The sequence below is a fragment of the Pimephales promelas genome, chromosome 9, assembly GCF_988280905.1.
Source record: "Pimephales promelas chromosome 9, fPimPro1.hap1.1, whole genome shotgun sequence".
In the NCBI taxonomy this organism is placed as follows: Eukaryota; Metazoa; Chordata; class Actinopteri; order Cypriniformes; family Leuciscidae; genus Pimephales; species Pimephales promelas.
In genome coordinates, this window is record NC_142777.1 from 27,429,572 (window position 1) to 27,449,815 (window position 20,244).

A 20,244-nucleotide genomic window follows, 5' to 3' on the forward strand; every position below is an offset into this window, starting at 1 on the left:
AGGCCTACTCAGGCCTACTGAGTAACATTAAAGGAGTAGCCTAGTTCACTTAAAAAAAATAAAAATAAAAAAATAAAAAAAAACTTTTGCTGATAATTTACTTACCCCTATGTCATCCAAGATGTGATGTCCACGTCTTTCTTTCTTCAGTTGGAAAGAAATTAAGGTTTTTGATGAAAGGATTTTCTCCATAATGGACTTCATTGGGAACCAAACGGTTCAAGGTCTAAAAGAGTTTCAGTGTAGCTTCAAAGGGCTTTAAACGACAACAGATGATACATGCACAGGTACCCTATCTGCACAGAATACACTTTGTAGATAGTAAGGTTTACCTTGTTATTGTTAATAAACAATAAAATTAAAACCAAACAAATGTTTCAGCGCAGTAAAAAATATTGTGGTAGTAACCCACTTTTAAAAAGTGACAGAAGCTACGTGTAAATGTAATTAAATAATGTAACAGCATTTTTAAAAAATAAATAATTAGTTTATAATGCATTTAACATTATTTTACTTGAACGCTTCCAAGTTATTCTCGTAATTTACACGAAATCTAAAATAGTTCTTCCCATACCGGGAGTCGAACCCGGGCCGCCTGGGTGAAAACCAGGAATCCTAACCGCTAGACCATATGGGACGGTAATCGTTAAGAGGATTTTTTGTGTATTCATTCATATACCTACCTGAGTATTTCTATTAGTTTTAAAATATACGAACTTTTATTACAAAAGTTCACAGAAAAAATACCCGGTCACCAAATTTTCTAGAAATTGTGTAAATAGACTCAAGCGGCCATGTTCTAGTATAATCCGGGTTTTCAATGTGTAATGTTAGCTGTTTCTACACAACGGACAGCAGGTGACGCTGTAGCGCAAACATACTGCTTCCGCAAACACAGGTCACCGAGGCACAGTCATATCCATTAGTACCATTTTTGCTTCTCTCTCACAAAATCCGTGTTATTATAATTCATGATAACTTTACTATTGCAGTCATTTTAAGCTCTGGGTTTTTTTAACGAAACGAATTTTATTTACCATTTGTCCTATCTTATGCTATTATATATGATATAGCCGGTATATGTAGCGTTAGCCTGTTAGCTTCTCGGTGGTCTAGGTGAGTATTTTTTTATGAACACCCTCTTATTTTATGCTATACTTTTACCATTTGTCACGCTTGGATAATGTTGTTATTCATTAAAAGGCTTTACCTTCTTTTCTAAATCTTGTATTCTGCACACGTTTTATTAATTTACACACCGCCTTGCCATTTTAAAAACATTGTCTTGTTTTCCTTTTATGTAGCTACAGAATTAGGAGGCAAAGATGACTTCAAAAACTAAAGGTATCATGCATACATTCGTGAATTCACTCTATTTATCTCTTCTACAAACACAGAAGTATCATGATATTACTATGTTTTGATCAAGTAAAACTGTGCTGTCATGATAAGTAGCGTAGAACAGAGGTTGTCAATCTTTTAGGTGCTACGGACCCCCACATATATGATCACTCCCACGCAGGGGACCCTTATCCTAAAATGTAAAAGTTATATATCATGTATATAACTTATCAAAAAAAATATATTATAAATGTGTCTATTATGTTGCATTGTGTTTTTCTGTTCTCTGTAGTACTTTACTTTTATATGTATTTTTTTATTTAATTTAAATAAAAATGTATATATTATTCATTTATTATCATTTAGAATGATCACATATGTTTATTTAGTTAAGAAAATGTACACTGCTTTTCTCTAAACTTTTCCACGGACCCACTAGCACTCTCTTGTGGCCCCCTGCCGATCCGCAGAAACCAGTTTGAAAAATGATCCTCTTATATTAATGAAAGTGTGCCAGTAAGTATTATGTCCTGACCATTCTCTGTTTCAGTGGGAAAGGTAGGCTCCAAAAGCAAAGAAGATGCTCCTCATGAGCTGGAGAGTCAGTTTGTTCTGCGGCTTCCTCAGGTCAGCTTGTTTCTTCATTTACCTCACCTATATTAGAGAAAGGCAGTATTTAAAATTAATGAGTAATGTACACACTCCCAGAACAATTCCATTTAAAAAATACATTTGAATAATTGTTTGATATGAGTCGTAATTATGCATTTATAATAACTCAAGTAACTCAAGAACTATAAGTTCAGTAACATCATGTTATTAATATACAAGTAGCAAACAATTGGTAACACCTTACAATAAAGTTCCATTTAGTTAAAGGAGTGGTTGAGTATGAATTCATTCTAAGTTTAGTTAGTGTGTAATGTTGCTGTTTGAGCATAAACAACATCTGCAAAGTTACAACACTCAAAGTTCATAGCAAATGAATATATATGCTTTTAAAGAATACCCCTGGAATACCTCTCAGTACTGTCAATCTAACAAAATAATGCCAGTCTGTATAGTAAAAAATAAATGTTTTACTATTGTTTGATTCAATGACACAATGCTTTGTTTTTTAGGAGTATGCCTCTACAGTCAGACGGATCGCCCAGTCTAGCAGCATGAACATAAAAGACAGACTTTCTATAGAGTTGCATGGTGAGCACTATTGACGAAATTTAACAAAGAAACACTTTATTTACTTCCTCCTTTTTTTAAACTGATATTACAGTCTCTCATCAATTCATTTTGCAAAAATATTGCTCATGGAATTTGTTATATATAAATATATTCCTAGCTGATGGTCGCCATGGGATTGTACGTGTGGATCGTGTCCCTTTAGCATGTAAACTAGTGGATTTACCCTGCATTCTCGAGTCATTAAAAACGGTTGACAAAAAGACCCTGTATAAGACTGCTGATATCTGTCAGGTAAGATCTCTGTTTATAACTTTCGTAGGGTGTCTTGCATTACATTTCCCCTTTGCAGTCCCCTAATGAGAATTAGCACATCTGCAAGGCCACATCTCAATTAATTCCTCTGACTTTCTGTTTAAGATGCTGGTGTGCACGCTGGATGGAGACCTCTACCCTCCTCTAGAGGAGCCCACGGGTACTACAGACTCCAAAACTAAAAAGAAAGACAAGGACAAAGACAAGAAATTTGTTTGGAACCATGGCAGTAAGTACCGCCCACTCTTGGTTTGGAGTGAATGTGGAGAAGACAGCCTATCAGTACTAGAATGTTTCAAACTATTTAATGTCCAATTACATCTGTCTCATTCCAGTTACCCTTCCTCTGAAGAACACAAGGAAGAGGCGGTTTAGGAAGACGGCGAAAAAGAAGGTAACCTCATTTGGTTTTCCTCTCGCATTTCCACATTCTGCTGTGTTGTTGTTGGTTTGTTGTTGATGATGATGATTCTGCAATCCTTTACCAGTTCTAGTTAAGAAAAAATGCAGGAAAAATAAATGAATTAATGGTAAAAGCTAAGATTTACATATAAATAAAGCATTCCATTTACATTTGCCACCAAGGTTTGCAGGAAAGCAATCTGGCTGTTCATTTGATTGAAGTGACAGCAGGGGAGTTAGTGGCAGGTTCTACCATCTGACTCTTAAATAAATCTCCACTACGTTGCAGCTAGCTATTGACTTGGGTTCCTTTTTTAATCGCTAATGTGTTCTCTGGCATGCAGCCAGCCTCTACCGTTAGTACTATGTGTGCATCTGAATGCTTGCATGCAGTTTTTGAGATCGTGTTCCTTAGGGCTGAATTCTAATCTGATTTATCCTGCAGTACATCGAGTCTCCTGATGTGGAAAAGGAGGTGAAGAGGCTCTTGAGCACAGACGCCGAAGCCGTCGGTGTTCGTATCCTTTGTTTTTTGCTTTTGTTTACCTGTCATGTTTTGTTGCCGCAAACCCAGTGTCACAACAAATCTAGATGCTAATGTCATTATTACTAATGTTGGGTCGAGCATTGTGACTCATGGTTACTGTCATACTAAGCTTTACCACCAGGTGGCAGACTTGCTCACAAATTAAATGGAGGTAGCGTGCAAGACAATAATGCTAAGCCTAAACACTTTCAGTTGTTTAAGCTTAGCATTACAGGAAAAATGTGGCATGAGTCACGTATAAATTTTGCGGAGCTCAGCAGCACCAGTGGTACAACAAACCGCAAAATAGTCCTCTGCCAAAACTAAGAGGATGAAAAGATAAAGGGATTATTGATAAATGAACCTTGACCCTGTGGTCAGGATGGGAGGTGATTGCTGAGGATGAGACCAAAGAACCTGACAACAGCTTATCACTTTCCAACCTGGAGTCGTCACCTGGAACCTCAGGACACAAGGGTCACGGCTCCTCAGGTGAATGTTCTGAACACGAGTCTGTCTGCCTTATAGCTGTATCTTTCTCTGTCTAACATGGTTTTATCCTAATATAGTTCAACATGACGAGCTACGCGAGATCTTCAACGACATCAGCAGCAGCAGCGAGGATGAGGACGAGGAGGGCGAACGGCACGAGGACGAAGACCTTAACATAATGGACACTGAAGATGACATGGTCAGGCAGCTCCACGAGAAACTGAACGAGACCGAGGGAGACAGAGACGAGAATGACCGGAACAGTCAAATCGGTAGGATGGCGGTACACAAGTTGTCTGATCAATTACAGTGCTTTGTCAGGACAGCAGCTCAAGCTCAATTTAAAACAATTCAGTATCACAGGCAGGCAGACCGGCAGACAAACAAAAGCCGACCTAGATTAACATTTGAATGATGAGCCTGCTGCGGTATTTAGGTCAGATGAGTGTACCGGTTGTCTGGTGGTGTTTTTACCCATGACAGTAAGTCACAGACATGCCTGACCTTGACATCATCCCACACACATTGGCACTTAACCGGCAAAAATGAGCCATGCTGCTCAGAGCTCTGCCATTGTGTGTTTTGTTCCCATATTCTGCAAAGGAAAGGGTTTAGCTGTAGAGTTACCATATTTAGCTACATATCTTGTTTGAGTATAGCACGATACACTTTTCATGATAAATAACAGACATCCCAAGTCTCTCGGAAGTTCTGGGACTTTCCTTCATATTGATAGCGTCTCCCTGACCTAGCGAGTGTGCCTCGCGAACACGAAAGCTAGTAAAGTGTTATCATAAAATCATTACACAAAGGTGTTACACAAATGTAGTGTTGTAAGCTTTTTTGAATTCTCAGTCTCTGAGAGTGCGTAAGAGGTGCCGTTTAGTACCGGTATTTATGCAGGGTTGCACGGTTAGAGTGTGAAGGATTCACAGATAATTGGGACCTTAGATTACATGAGAATTTGCAGATTAACTAGCTCTCAAAGGTAAAAGAGAGCTCAATATGACATCAGGGCCTGTGACTACACTGATTGCATGTTAAATAGGGCTCATAATCTCTATTTGATCTACAGTAATGGAGTACCAGGTGCAGATCAACAGTTTGAAGGCCAGGCTCCAGGAAACCCGTGCCCGCAAGAAACAACAGGAGAAATTGATCATGGAGGTGGAAAATCAAGCTCTGAGGGTGAGTTTTTGCTTACCTCCACTAAAGCACTTTCTCTGGCATGCTACATTGTGTAAAAGCTTAGCCTTGGTGACACTGTTTTTGTGCAGTACAGGCTTGAATAAATCCAGAGAAAGCCATATTTTTAAGGCATAAATATTACATGTCTGTCTTCTCACCAGAAAAGCATAGAATTCATTGCTCTGGCAACTGCTCCATTTGGAGGATTTAGACTCTGCAAAACAGGGTCAAATGTGTGGTTTAACAGTGTCACTTCGGTTAATCTGTGTGCACTACGCTGGCTACATTTGTCTGCGGTCATTACAGTCACAGCAAACAGGGGAAAGGTCATGCATGTCTCAGCTCTATTCACAGGGTCATAATTCAAATATATCTTTGTCCAAGCAGTTAAGACATTTATAAACGGCTTGCATCAAAACAGTGTACTGTCAGCTAAGTAAAGTCTCTTTTTGCTTCTCCCCTACAGGATCGCTTCCAGGGTGCTTTGAATGGTATGATTCATCAAGAGGAACAAGAGATGGAACAGGTGAGCTTGCGTACAAACCCAAAAACCTGCATGCATTTGAAACGGGTTATAAATATTTGTTAGATTAATCGCGATTTGAATGCTCTCAATATGGATTATTTACCATTGACCATGACCAGTGCATTGTGATTCACTAATGAACCAGTTCTCTTAGTGAATTGAAAACATACAGTGCAAATAGTGTTGTACAATTCAGAAATCAACTGGTGTTATCAACTTTTTAATGAATTGGTAACATGCAGTGCAACTAGTGTAGTCATATTCATGAACACATTACTCTTTGAGTCTGTCCTTTTAATTAATCATTTTAAAAAGATTTGCGAATCACAGATACCCTGCTTATAAATAAATAGAACGGAACTGCATAGTTTGGGCCCGGCTTTTAATTTTTATTTATTTTTTTTAAATTTTTAAAATATGAATGTTTTCAGAATATACCAAAGTATTCTGTCATTTTGAGCAATAGCTGAGAGAGAATTGCTTTCCTATGTATGCAAAATGAACATTATAAATTGAACTATTTTCAAATTAATTAACTAATCAAATAGAATCTAAAGCTTTTGTTCTGAAACCTAATTTGTGTCGATACCCATAATGCATGCAGCATGTACAATCAGTGACTTATCCCCATTGAGCTTAGTGAGTTAATTTTCCATATCTAATATTGGCGAGTAAAAGAACTTCATACATTATACATGCTTTACTTTTTTGTTTGTTTATTTATATTTTTATTATTATACATTTAAATTTTTATTAACACTTGGCCAATATCAGTTTCTTCTGTCACTGTTTCGCCCAAACTGACAAATGGCCTTCAGGAAAAAGTAACAATGTTGGAGGTGTTGTTGAACATATTGCACTTAGCCTTCAATTATACACCCTACCGCTAGCCATCCATCACTGCTATTTTGTTCCAACAGCTGGCCTCCCTTCAAGAACAGCTGGACTCACTGATCGAGAAGTGATGCCCACGATTGCCAAGATACTGCAATACAATGACTCTGACCAGAGGCGACTGCTGAACACATGACAGATTTGGCTCTACTGCTTGTATTAGCTGAATTTAAACGTTCCTTTTTTTGTGTTGTAAGACTCTAAAATGGCTCTCAATATGTTCGACTGATGCCTCATCACAAAAGTTTCTTTGATTTCTCAAATAACATTGTGTATTTATCGTTTTTCATGTTGGTTTAGTTAACTGCAGTATTTCAAATAAATTCATATTTTTAAAAAAAAGTTTTGTTGGCAAGTTTCTTCTGCTGAAATTTGGAAGATGCTCCCATTGCAGAGGTCAATAAACTGGAAAATCGTACTAGAGACTTCCAGATCGTTCTGTCTGCAGTTAGTTCCCACTGAATTATACTAGCAAACTCCTGGGATTACTGAACTCTATTGCCTTCTAGAATGATCTCGACTGTCTCCATACTCTGAGTTCCGCTCTCTGGTCACCCATCCCTTCACTTCTTACAGGGGATTATACTGAAGATTCAGTGGGGTTGAAGGATTAGCCAAGGCAGATTAAAGTGGCTATCCTCAACCTGGTAATCCAGCCATCTGTCAGAAAGCAGCCAGGCAGCATTGGGCTGCAGGGTGTGATTTGTCTCCCTTTCTCAGCTTGCTAATTAACACTGCCAAGGACCATCTCTCACAGGCTACAGGACATAAAGTCTGATTCAATAAAGAAACACTTTTCGAAAGAGTTTAAAATGGAAGAGACGTATCTGCTTGACCATCCTGGAGTAAAAAAGAAGATTCTGCATGGAGGTCGAGGACCGTTGCCACATTTTCCGAAGGGAACTAAGGTATGGTGACGCATATGTGGTCCTGGATATGCTTTTGATTGGTTATTAACCACTTTTTTGATTAGAAATGGTTCTGTTGGTGCTAAAATGGTTTTATAATGACAAAACATTTGGTCCATGTAATTGCACAGAAGTTTGGCAACCTGTCACTTTGGACAGCGGCTGAGGAACACAGTATCTGTGCCAGGTGACATTTCTCCCCCCTACTTGTCCAGCCATATGCTCCTCAGCCTGGAGAGGATGACAAACATTTTCCACGATAATGCCAACATTAATCTCTCTCTTACCAGCTGCGCTATGAATTCGCTCAGTGTGCTTTCGTTCCATCAAGGTGTCTCCATCAGTACACTTAAAAAAAAAAGCTCTACATTTAAATGTCTTGTAATGAAGACAAAGATGGAGTAGGAATGAAGCCATTAAGATGGCATCAGGAAAAAGACTTCCTGTCCTGCTTGATAACCCTGAATTTCTCACTCCAACATATATGAACATTTCATCCACCAAGTTGCAAGTTAGAAGATGTGCATGGTGTGCTAAGCTGTAAAAATATCTCTGCTTTCGCTTAATCCTGTTTTTGTTCTCTCTTTTTTCCCCTCTCTGCCTTCCTACCCACAAAGCTGGTGTTTCACTTCCAGACTCTGTTGGACAACTTTGAGAGAACTGTAATTGACGACAGTCGCAAAAATAAGCATCCCACCGAGATTTTCGTGGGGAGAATGTTCAAGATGGAGGTGTGGGAGGTGCTTTTAACCTCCATGAGGATTGGAGAGGTGGCAGAGTTTTGGTGTGATGCCACTGTAAGTGTTTGAAATCAAACTAAACCTCGTGTTGTGGCTCCCTAAAACGCAGGCAAAAGGGAGCAGATAAAATCTGCTTGGGGGGGGGGATGGGGGGGCTTTTTGATTAATATAGCTTCGTTTAATGAAACTTTCAACCACATTCAATCAAGTGTTGATATAAAATAACACTTTAAGCTAGAATAAAACAGTTTTTGTTTGTTTGTTTAAAACGAGATGTTCTGTTCTTGCTTTTGATATTTTGCATGTTCATATAAGAAAATAATAAGGGGGCCATGACAATTTTGTGAGGATTATCAAAAACGCTGGCGGGGAAAGAGCTAATTAATTTTCACATAAGGATGGAGAACATATATCTGATATATTTTGCGGTCTATTCTATTTTCCATTAACATTCTCATTTGCTGTTTTATTCAACTGAAAGCAAATAAATAATCTATTCTGCAAGTCAACTGAGACTAAAGATTCCAGTTAGATGGTTGGTGTAGAAAAGAGTTGATGAAAAGGTCATGGCGTGTTTGCTGTAATGCTCCCCCTATGATGAATCTTTCAGCGCCTTGGCAAAAAAGAAGCTGTGAATGTGAGTTTGTGGCGTGTATTGAAAGTGGTGCAATTAAAACACAATGTGCTACAAAATAATAGCAAGAAACATTTTTCGGCAAAACAATTTGAGCAAAAACATAGTTCAATTCACAAACAAAATTATTATTCATGCATTCAGCATGATCAGGCCAGGGTTGTCTGATTCCTGAACAAATGACTCTTTTGAGTGAGTCAAAAATATATATTTTTTTTAAAAAAATGTAAAGTTTAAAAAGAATGGTTACATATTTAAATCAGTCTGAACTGAATGGATCAGAGAGGTTACTGACGTGTGTCAATCAATATAATGACCAAACTCAAGTTTTCATTGGCATTATTTTCAGTGATGTCCATATCACAGTTACTAACTGAACTAGCATTTGCCTACTATTTTTGCAGCAATACAGTACTATCAGTGCAAAACACTAACTGTCAGTAGGCAAAAATAGTAGAAAAACTATTGTGATAGTACACTGTGATAATATTTTTCTTTTTTAATGCTTAGCACACAGGGCTTTATCCCATGGTGTCAAAGGGAATACGACTGGCTGCTCAGGGAAAGGACCCTCTGGATGGCCAAAGACACATGTGTGGCATGGGAAACGTGTTTCACTACCACTCGACAGGTTTTCCGGAGCTCGATGAGATAATGAGGACACCTCAGCCTCTAATCTTCATCATGGAGTTAATCTCGGTGGGTCACACAGAGCAAAGAAAACAAGCAAATACATACACGCACCATCGCACAACAACACACTCATTCTTATTCCACTCCTCCACCATCAAGAGATTTCTCACTGCAACCCAAACAGCGTAACAGAATGTTACACAATCAAGTGCTACACGCCAGGAAAGAAATGCTGCTCCCAATTCTCAGACCGTGTTTTCAGTCCTCAACCAAGCGAGACAAGCACGCTCCAATTCTCTATCTTTCTCAGGTGGGCGACCCGTTCTCTTACCAGCGTGAGTCTTGGATGATGGAGAAGGATGAGAAGCTGAAGGTTGTGCCCTCGCTGCATCTCTTGGGCAACGCTCTGGTCAAGCAGGGTCGGTTCCGTGAAGCTGCCGTGAAGTATCAGGAGGCTGTGGTTCTGCTGCGTACAGTCCAATCCAGGGTAAAAGAAAATCTAAACGACATGGGGGTTATGTTGAGAAACCTTTAAGATACAACATTCGGTAAAGCATCCGATGAGTGCAGCTGAGTTTGTTTTCCTTCCGGTTTAGGAGATGCCAGGAGATGAGGACTACATTAATCTGGGCAGGCTTATCATTCCTCTGGTACTGAACTACTGCCAGTGCATGTTAGAGCTGGAGGAATATTACGAGGTCATAGATCATACAACAGAGCTCCTGGATAAACACAAAGGTAGGCCAGCTTGTTAGTATAAACCAAATGTTCAAGGATTGGCTGGTAAGCATGCCCCAATTTTTCCCTGATTGTAGATGCTGTAACTCCACCATCTTTTCCTATTGACAGACATTCAGAAGTAGCCATGCCTGCAGTGCTACAGGGATTATGGTTGCATTGGAAATCGCATACTACCCTACTATATAGCATGTGAAAAACAGAAAAAATAAGTATGTCTGAATTCACAATACTCATAAAAGTGTAGGCAACTTCTTTTGCAATTCTGAAGTGTGCATACGATGAACACTTTAGTATCCCATGAGGCCTTGTGAATGGCAGTGAAGCAACATAATTAACCGTCCGGATTAAATTCATGCTACACACATTCATATTATGTAGGACATACTGTTTTTAGCAGCCGTGTAATTACTTATTCAAAATAAGTACCAACTCAGTGTGATTTCAATTACGGCCTATATATTTTTGTTGGACAACCAAGAAGTTAGCTTTACCCACGTTCCCTCGACAAAAAAAAAAAAATTGGATTATTGGATAAAATAAGCTCTATGACCAAGAAAAGTTTTATGATTCTTTTGTAATACTTCGTTTATTGAGATACAACAGCTTATGCCAGTATAATACAACAATAACGTACATTAAAAGGTTGGATCTCATTTACATAATAATAATAATAATGAAAATAAATAAATAATGATAATAAACATGATAGCTGAAAGTAATCAAGCATACAAGAGAAGCAAGTCGTGATATGAGAGGGACGATTTCATGAAAAATAGTAAATGATTATATGACTAATGATTTACTAGTAATAACATGAGGTGAGACAACGCATTCTCACCCCAAGGCGTCACCTTTGACCATGCTTCAATATTTGACGTTTTAGGCGCACTTTAGCGTCACTTACATGACGCGATCCTACGGCGTCATCTAACTGACGCTAAAGGAAAGCGTCAGTTAGAGGACGCGGTTAGGTTTAGGTGTGGGGTGGGGGTAGGGTACACGCGATCCTAGGGCGTCATCTTACTGACGCTAAAGGGCGCCTAAAGCGTCAGATATTGAAGCATGTCCAAATGCTTCCCAAGGCGTCAGTTAGGTGACGCCTTGGGAGTGAGAATGGGCTGGGTGAGAATAGGTTGAGAATCAAGTTATTTTATCTCTTTCTACCTCATTTATTATATTATTGAAATCAGAATTTGATATAAAGGATATAAAGGGTTTCCAAATACTCTTAAAAAAAAGATAATTTACCTTTCAATATGTATGTAATCTTTTTCATCGACAAACAAAAGGATATATTATTGATCCACTGTACAATAGGTGGCTTTTACATTTTCTTCCAACAGAAAGCTATTGAACGCTTTGCTTGAAGTATACAGATGTCAATGAATCTGCACAGTCTTACAATTTTTGTTGCCAAATGAACCCGACTTAATACAATCAACAGAAGTAAAAAGCTAAAATTATCATCGCATGACTTCAAAGTCACCACCACTAAGCTACCGAGTATAAACATGATGAGGCTGTGAAAGTGGACTAGTGAGTAGATGAGTTTATCTGTTCGCCATGATGACGTTTAATCTCCCAGTCAACCTCAGCAGTCTCATTTATCCTCTTATCAGCAACCGCCTAATTAAGAGTATTGCAGCACTCGTTTCATTAAATGAAATTCTTTACAAGCTACATTTAATGCTGTAATATTTCTTCATATTAGAATAGATGTTTCACCAGTGCCCAAAGAAGGAACCATGGCAACAGTTCACTGCTCAAGCATTTTTCAATCATTATCATAGTCCTCCCATTATGTAATAGATTATTATTAATACACACATCACAAATGTATCACAAACATTTTAAAATTCAACATGAGTTATATAATGATGCTAGCGACCCACCCAAAAAGAAGTTGCAAGATAAACTCAACCAATGTTGACTTTCCAACATCAAGTCATTGGATTCTCAGGAAAATGACAACCAACACAAATTAAGTTGAGGTGATGTAGACCAGCTTAGTATCAGGCCATCTTTAGAATTAGCCTTTGCGTTTTTGGTTATCATAAATAATCCAATTGCGTTCACTTTCATAATTTCACTCGGCAGCATGCATAGTAATCCTTGTCCTCTGTGGCTTGGGTTTGTTTAAGCTCGGCTGGCTGCGTGAGCAGTAGGGACAGGAGTTGGTCTGTGTGAGCCCTCTTAAAGCATGTGAAGTGACAGATGTATGGTCTCTCGCGGTGGCTCCAGAGGCAGTGTGGGTAGCTCTCCTAATGAGCCTTATGCATATGCAGCCGGCACAGTTCCCCTTATCGAGGACGCTCTTCTGTTTCCCAGTCCCCTCTAATTCCCAGAATTCATTTCATTCTGCCGCGCCCCATGTGTCACCCACACCTTGTTGTCTGTTTCGGTTCAAATCATCCATCTTGCTCACAGAATCGGCTATGTTTTTGCCAGAGGCTGATGTTGGCTTTGGGAAGTCTGAAGTTAAATGTCGGCAGGGTTTAAGATTCAGAGAAGAGCATGATCAAATGAAAGATGTTGAGAGCCATCAATAGGAAATCCAGGCTCTCGAGCACACTCAAGTGTACACTTTGTGTCCAACTTGGGTTAAAATGGTGTATGTGTAGCATGGCTCCGTTTACTAGTGATATGAAAACAAATAAAACTACTTCATATAAACATACACCAGCTTCAGAAAGACTATAGCCTTAGTAGGTAAGTAACTTCACAAATTAAAGTCCCATTAATGATCTTTTCCAGACTGTGTCAAGGCCTACTACAAGCGAGCGAAGGCCTATGCAGCTGTGTGGAGTGAGAGGGAGGCCAGGAAAGACTTCCAGATGGTCGCCAACCTAGACATCACATTATCTAGGTTGGTGCACAGAGAACTAGATCTTCTCTCTGAGAGAATGAAGGAAAAATACTGGGAGGATAAAGAAAGGTACTGGAACATCTTTGAAGAGAAGAAAGAGAGAGAAAGGGAATCAGAGGAGGAGGAAAACTCTGCGATGCCAACAAAAGAGGAAAGCAAGTTAGGACATTCTCAGTCCCCAGAAGAGGTCAAATGTGCTGAGGATGGAATAAATCCATCTGTAGCAGAGCAAAATAAGCATGACACCAAAAGTGAAGATTCAGCAGGAGAGGCCAATCGCAGGATAACAGCTCTGGTCGAGGGCAAGGACTGGCAGCAGATGCTACGGCTAATTTTGCTGCTCCAAGATGAAGGCAATTTCGATGTGAAAGAGCATAAATACACTGAGGCGACTGTCAAGTTCAAGGAGGCTCTGGAATATGTAGACCATCTCCAAACTAAGGTGAGCCTGTTGACTGAAAATAACGATAAATGATGACCAGGGCTGCATTTCACAAAAGCACTGTTGATCGTAGAGACCATTGGCTATATTGGTTGCCATTGGCTCATGATGCTTTTGGGAAATGTAGCACGGGTTTGTCATACACTTGATGTAGTTGTAGAAGGCACTGAGGAAAAGTCCCACCATTTAAAAAAAAATCTAAATCATCATAAGCCTCATAAAATGTGGAATTTAAAACCATGCAGAAGCATCTCTTACTTCATTAATGGACTGAAAGCTCGTAGCTGTAATCTGAAAAACGTCCTGTCCATTTATCTAAAAACTACTGGGGGAATGTAACATCGCTTAATTAATATTCATGAGCCAAGAAAATGACATTTATAATATGTCTGAATATTTTACTGTATTTTATTTTTATTTGTTTATTTTTACTTTTAATTGTTCATTTTTTATCTCTTTTATGTAAAGCACTTTGAAATAACATTGTGTATGATATGTGCTATATAAATAAATGTGCCTTGCCTTGCCAATATGTCCTCACAAGATTTTAGATACCCAAGTGGTGCTTTTAATTCAAGCAGGACTATAACTAATGTGCAGTTGGAAAATTTAACAAAACCTAACCATACGTATATGGTCATGAATGAATCTCAAATTCGGCTTGTTCAGGATAAGTATGCTGAGTGCTGACACTTTTCATTAGAATTTCGGATTTGATGGAGTGATCTGAACACTATGAAAGACAATATCATACAGACATGGGCTAAACACCTACAGAAAACGCTGTCGAAAATGATTCAGAACATATTTGTAGCTGCACAGTTCCATGGCAACACTCACATATTCCTCAGAACTTATAGTAAAATATACCTTCTCTTATCCCAGGGGAGATGTACATTGGGGATCCAAAAATTACTTGGCAGGAACGACAGGGAAGCTAAAAAAAATGCCCATGGGGAATCAGCAACTCAGTGCTCACTAAGCCATATCTATCTCTCTGTGTTTTTGAGGTGGAACATAAAGGAGAAGACTGGGAATCTCTGGAGAAAGTCCGTCTGCCACTCTGTCTAAACCTCAGTCAGTGTAAGCTGGAGCTTGGGGAATACCAAGAAGTGGTGGATCTCAACTCTAAACTGCTGAAGAAACATAAAGGTGAGTTTATATACTCATTCACTGCAAAAAAATAATATAGGGTGGTTGGATAAACCAGTTAGTTATCATTTTTTTCTTTAAGGCTGGTCATAAATTTTTATATGTCAGTTACGCGTCAAGTTACGCATAAATCATATATGACACACCATACACCACGTGTCAAACTCCACTCCTGCAGAGAGTTCAAACCACTTCCAAAACACCTCACTGGAAGTTTCTAGTCATCCTGGAGACCTTGATTAGCTGGTTCAGGTGTTTAATTAAGCAGGGTCCCACTTTATATTAAGTGGCTTTTAGTACTATGTACTTACATTTAAATTAATAGTTTGTTACAATGGACTTATTGTGTACTTACATGTTTTTACATTGTACTTATATTTTAAAATTCCAGCATGTAATTACAGCCATAATTACTTTATGTAATTACATCTGTAATTACACAGTTGACCCTCCCCTCACACCTTAACCTACCCTTAAACCGACCCATACCACCACACCTGTCCCTAACCTTACCCGTATCACATCTCAATAGCAGCAAAAGTGTTTTACAATACAACAGGAACACAATAATACATTGTACTTATTGTTCAATGTAAGTACATAGTACTTAAAGCCACTTAATATAAAGTGGGACCTTAAGCAGTAAAACAGTATGTGACGAAAGTAGTATATTTAAATCAACGCATTCTCACCCCAAGGCGTCACCTTTGACCATGCTTCAATATTTGACGTTTTAGGCGCCCTTTAGCGTCACTTACATGACGCGATCCTACGGCGTCATCTAACTGACTCTAAAGGAAAGCGTCTGTTAGAGGATGCGGTTAGGTTTAGGTGTTGGGTGGGGGTAGGGTACACGCGATCCTAGGGCGTCATCTTACTGACGCTAAAGGGCGCCTAAAGCGTCAGATATTGAAGCATGTCCAAATGCTTCCCAAGGCGTCAGTTAAGTGACGCCTTGGGGGTGAGAATGGGCTGTTTAAATTCACAGTACTCATAAATGAGTAGGCAAAACGTACCTGGATGACCTACTTCTTCCGGCGAGATACTGACGTTTGCATACGATGGACACTTTACTATCCCATGAGGCCATGGGAGAGGATTTGTGAATGGGTGCTCCTCACACGGAACGCTTCAGTCCAGTTCTTCTGAGGCTTGTAGACTAGTGTCCTCCTTTGGCATTAAGCGCTAGAATGAGAGAGTCAAGTAAGTGCGTGTGGCTACATCACCCCTCTACTACTACAACTAAATTTTGAAAAAAAATACTTTGTTTTACAAATCTTTAGATTAACTGGCTTTCTTTTAATGCAATACAGTGAATGGCAGGCTTCTCCCAGGCTTACATTATTGGCAGTAGTGTTAGTGATTAATGTACAGCAAAACAAAAAGATAACGTCTATGCCATCATGTCAAAAAACATTATTTTTGTCTTACATTTCATAATAAACTCAGGCAAGCTCAAACAGACTTGTTTTCCATCAGTTTATTTTCGTGAATTGGAATGTCTGCAAAAGATTGTGGGTGATTTTAAGGATGCAAAGGATCCACTTGATGCATCCTTCAAAATGAGCTGAATGAAGGACTCGAAACAAAGGGTATATTCCAAGGATCGTTCAAATTGAGACGGTCTTTAGTGGCACTTGATGAGAGAATGCACACGTTTTAATAGGACGCAGCCTTTGGTTTGCGAAGCACTCTTCGACGTAGACACTCATTTGGTTGTGTTTAAGCATTAGCAGCAGATATAGATTTCTCCTTCAGCACCCAGTGCAAGTCAGCCAATCACTCTTTTATTGTCTGTAGCAAAAACAGAGCCTTGAACAATACACCACTTCTCCCTATAACCAACCACATCTCAATGCTTCACTTTGTTAGTGAATCTAGAAAGTTGAGCCAATTGCATCATTCACCATATCAAGATATCCCTTGGTGTCTCCACACAAAGAGCATACACTGTTGTTTATTTTAGTAGGAATTATTTATTATGAAACCAATGTGATGTGGCAGGGCTGGTCTTCACTCTCTTGCTTTCATCTCCGCCGCAGACAATCTGAAGGCCATGTACCAGCGGGCCCGTGCTCACTCGGCATTATACAATGAAGATGAAGCCCGCAGGGATTTCAATAGGGTCCTGCAAATCGATCCCACATTCAAACCAATCGTCAAGCAGGAGATTAAGAAGATGGGGGAGAACATCAGACAGAAGTGTGTCAGCGAAAACAAAAACTACTGGACGAGCACTCAGGAGAAGTTGGAAAAGAAAGCACAGGTCAGGAAGGGAAAGAAGACAAAGAAAGGAGTGACATGGGCAGATGAGAGTAAGATGCCGGCAAGTAATGAAGAAGGACATTCCGGCTGCAGTTGCAAAACGAAGGAGAGCTGCAATGTCAAAGTAGGTGATAATGATGAAGGACAGGATGAAAAGCAAAAAAGTGAGAACCAAAGGGATGAGAGCTCTCTGACCTTGAAAGAATCAAAGGCAAAAAACGATAATACGGCTGCAGATAGAGACAGGGATTCAGCCCAAATCAGTGTGCTGGAAGATGGTACACAGAGACCAGAGACCGATAATGACTCGAAAACTCTACTGACCAATGACATTACAAAGAAAAAGGATGGCCAAGATGAGATCACAGAAGAAAAACTGCAGTCTCCTGAAAAGTCAGACAAAGATGCAAGCAGTGGAGCATCAAGGGAAGAAACACTGACGGACATGACTGGAGATGATGAAACAGCGGAGAGCAATACAGCAGCTGAATTTAAGATGGAGAAGACTAGTGTCAAGGAACCAACAGGAGCATCATCTGTGAAACCTGAAAAACACAGCAAAAAAGTTAAATGCAAAAAGAAAAAGAAATAGACACCAATAACATATCCCGTTATCTGAAGGAAGACAAACCAGACCAGGTGTATACAACAAATAAAAATTTATTTCTTTGTACACAATGAGTAGAAAGCAGCCAGTAACTCATTCATTTTTAAAACGCATTCTTTTTTACATTTTGTACAGATTAAAAACACAAAATGAAGTGTTAATTAAACAAGTGACTGCATTGCACATGAAAATAACATATTTTGTAGAGAAACACAAAATGAATTAAGGTCATTTGAGCTGAAAACATCATGACATGGGGTGTAATGAGGATGCCACGGGTTCAGAGGTTAAATCAGTAAATGCCCTGTTGCTTAGTTCAACATTACAAACAAGCCTGTGACACAAAGGTCTGCTACATACAAACAAAAATAATGAGTGCATTTGTTAATGAGGCAGATGGTTAAATTTAGCTAAGGGAGCCCTTAGCAAAGCTGTAATTTCACACAACCCACAAACTCAGCACATCTCATCTCATCTCAAGACAAGGGAACTATTATGGAACGAGTTAAAAAGATCATAAGGAATCCTGATTTTACATAATGGAGAATTACTATATTTTGCAAATGGTATGCATATAGGATCATTTCTATTAAATGTATTACATAATGCTACATGATTTGCTACCATGTTGAAGCTCATACTTTGTAAATAATAATAATAATAATAATAATAATAATAATAATAATAATAATAATAAATCATCTCCCTTTAAATTTTTTTTTTTAAAACAAGTCTTTTTTTCTTGTAAAATTATCCAAATACCCTTTAAAAACATTTTGTAAGATTTCATTACTGGTTTATATAGAATATATTGAATCAAAGTCCCTTTCAAGGGAAGTCTGTCACTCTGTGGTCATATTTGCAACATCTCTGTGCAGCTATTTCAGGCATCCAAGACCAAGTCCTATCTACTTGAATGGGGAAATCCTGCTCGACAAACTCGCAATTAAATAACATATGTTGACAATATGTTGACACTAAATGTTGCACTAAATGTTAACACTAAATGTTGTTTCTTATGCTCAAATAGGGTTAAAAATAACAACCGGAGCCACTGCAGTGACCCAATAAATTTACCAATGGATGGTTAGCTTTTTTTATTTAGGAGGCGGGACTTATTCCACCATATTACTGTACGTGTTGCGCTTCCCCCATTCATAATAACTAGTATGAGTACATCTAAAGTCTTTGTTTGAATCTTTATTTTTCTTAGCCGATTGCATATATATATATATATATATATATATAGCCTATATATATATATATATATATATATATGTGTGTGTGTGTAGTTCACTTTAAAAAAAAAAAAAAACTTTGATAATTTACTGACCCCCATGTCATCCAAGATGTCCATGTCTTTCTTTCTTCAGTCGAATAGAAATTAAGGTTTTTGATGAAAACATTCCAGGATTTTTCCCCATATAATGCACTTTACTGGTAACCAAACGGTTCAAGGTCCAAAAGACAGTTTCAGTGCAAACTACAAACTGTTCAAAGGGCTTTAAACGATTCCAGACGATGAATAGGGGTCTTATCAAGCGAAATGATCGCTCATTTAAAACAATAAATAAATAAAGTTTAAGTTTTATAAGCTCAAATGCTCGCCTTGCTCTGTTCTGTGTGAGACTCCTGTTTGAACTCGTTTATCAAAATGAACAAATCTTTCTCGGAGTCAATTCGTTCATATCATTCGTTGAATGAACCAAATGACTTGAAAAAAGATTTGTTCATTTTGATAAACGAGTTCGAATAGGAGAGTCACAAATGCGCATCACAGAACAGAACAAAATTGAATTTAAATTATAATAAAATTTTAAATGACCGATCGTTTCGCTTGATAAGACCCTTATTCATCGTCTGGAATCGTTAAAAAACAGTTTGCACTGAAACTGTCTTTTAGACCTTGAACTGTTTGGTTACCAGTAAAGTGCATTATATGGAGAAAAATGCTGGAATGTTTTCATCAAAAACCTTAATTTCTTTTTGACTGAAGAAAGAATGACATGGACATCTTGGATGACATGGGGGTGAATAAATTATCAGCAAAAGTTTTTTTTTTTTTTTTTAAGTGAACTACTTTAAGAAAAAGAAAAATTCTAAAATGTTGCTAATTAAAGTTAGCTGAAGATGTAATGTGTTCAGATAAGATATGATATTAAAATAAATAACTGCCAATTGGGAAAGAAAAAAAATATAAATTAAAAAAAACTCTGAAAACTAGTCTAAATATGAAATTTAGTAAATGTATCTAGTATCTAAATTTAGTTTTAAGGATGTTTAGATATTGTACTGGGAAAAAAAAAAAAGAATTTACATAATTTAAAGGATTTCATAAATTCCATATTCAGAGCTCTGGATCAGTTCTAAAGCAAACAAAATGCAGTGTGCAT

The 20,244-nt window shown here is 38.3% G+C and overlaps 2 protein-coding genes across 3 annotated transcripts; both read left to right on the top strand.

Annotated features, from left to right (window-relative positions):
- Window positions 1-860: 860 nt before the first annotated feature.
- taf7 (TAF7 RNA polymerase II, TATA box binding protein (TBP)-associated factor) lies at window positions 861-7,142 on the top strand. Of its 2 annotated transcripts, none has more exons than XM_089134938.1 (13): window positions 861-1,116; window positions 1,305-1,344; window positions 1,892-1,968; window positions 2,463-2,541; window positions 2,681-2,814; window positions 2,941-3,064; window positions 3,171-3,229; window positions 3,683-3,755; window positions 4,145-4,255; window positions 4,333-4,527; window positions 5,331-5,443; window positions 5,910-5,969; window positions 6,890-7,142. In XM_089134938.1, exons 2-13 carry the CDS (start codon window positions 1,326-1,328, stop codon window positions 6,932-6,934), a joined length of 1,089 nt encoding a protein of 362 aa, XP_088991064.1. In that variant the 5' UTR covers window positions 861-1,116; window positions 1,305-1,325; the 3' UTR covers window positions 6,935-7,142. The 2 variants fall into 2 exon arrangements, with proteins under 2 accessions (XP_088991064.1, XP_039511121.1); XM_039655187.2 differs by having other exon boundaries at window positions 862-1,116; window positions 1,311-1,344.
- A 431-nt stretch (window positions 7,143-7,573) lies between these two features.
- Window positions 7,574-18,001, top strand: LOC120465897 (uncharacterized). Its single transcript, XM_039655186.2, has 8 exons — window positions 7,574-7,771; window positions 8,389-8,568; window positions 9,656-9,844; window positions 10,089-10,265; window positions 10,375-10,516; window positions 13,274-13,827; window positions 14,838-14,979; window positions 17,022-18,001. Exons 1-8 carry the CDS (start codon window positions 7,676-7,678, stop codon window positions 17,834-17,836), a joined length of 2,295 nt encoding a protein of 764 aa, XP_039511120.2. The 5' UTR covers window positions 7,574-7,675; the 3' UTR covers window positions 17,837-18,001.
- Window positions 18,002-20,244: the final 2,243 nt, after the last annotated feature.

Coding starts and splice junctions, on each gene's coding strand:
- taf7 (XM_089134938.1), top strand. Junction 2,542..2,680: donor ACTTTCTATAGAGTTGCATG/GTGAGCACTATT, acceptor ATATATTCCTAG/CTGATGGTCGCCATGGGATT. Junction 4,528..5,330: donor TGACCGGAACAGTCAAATCG/GTAGGATGGCGG, acceptor TTTGATCTACAG/TAATGGAGTACCAGGTGCAG.
- LOC120465897 (XM_039655186.2), top strand. CDS start 7,676: ATGGAAGAGACGTATCTGCTTGACCATCCTGGAGTAAAAAAGAAGATT. Junction 7,772..8,388: donor ATTTTCCGAAGGGAACTAAG/GTATGGTGACGC, acceptor CTACCCACAAAG/CTGGTGTTTCACTTCCAGAC. Junction 9,845..10,088: donor TCATCATGGAGTTAATCTCG/GTGGGTCACACA, acceptor TATCTTTCTCAG/GTGGGCGACCCGTTCTCTTA.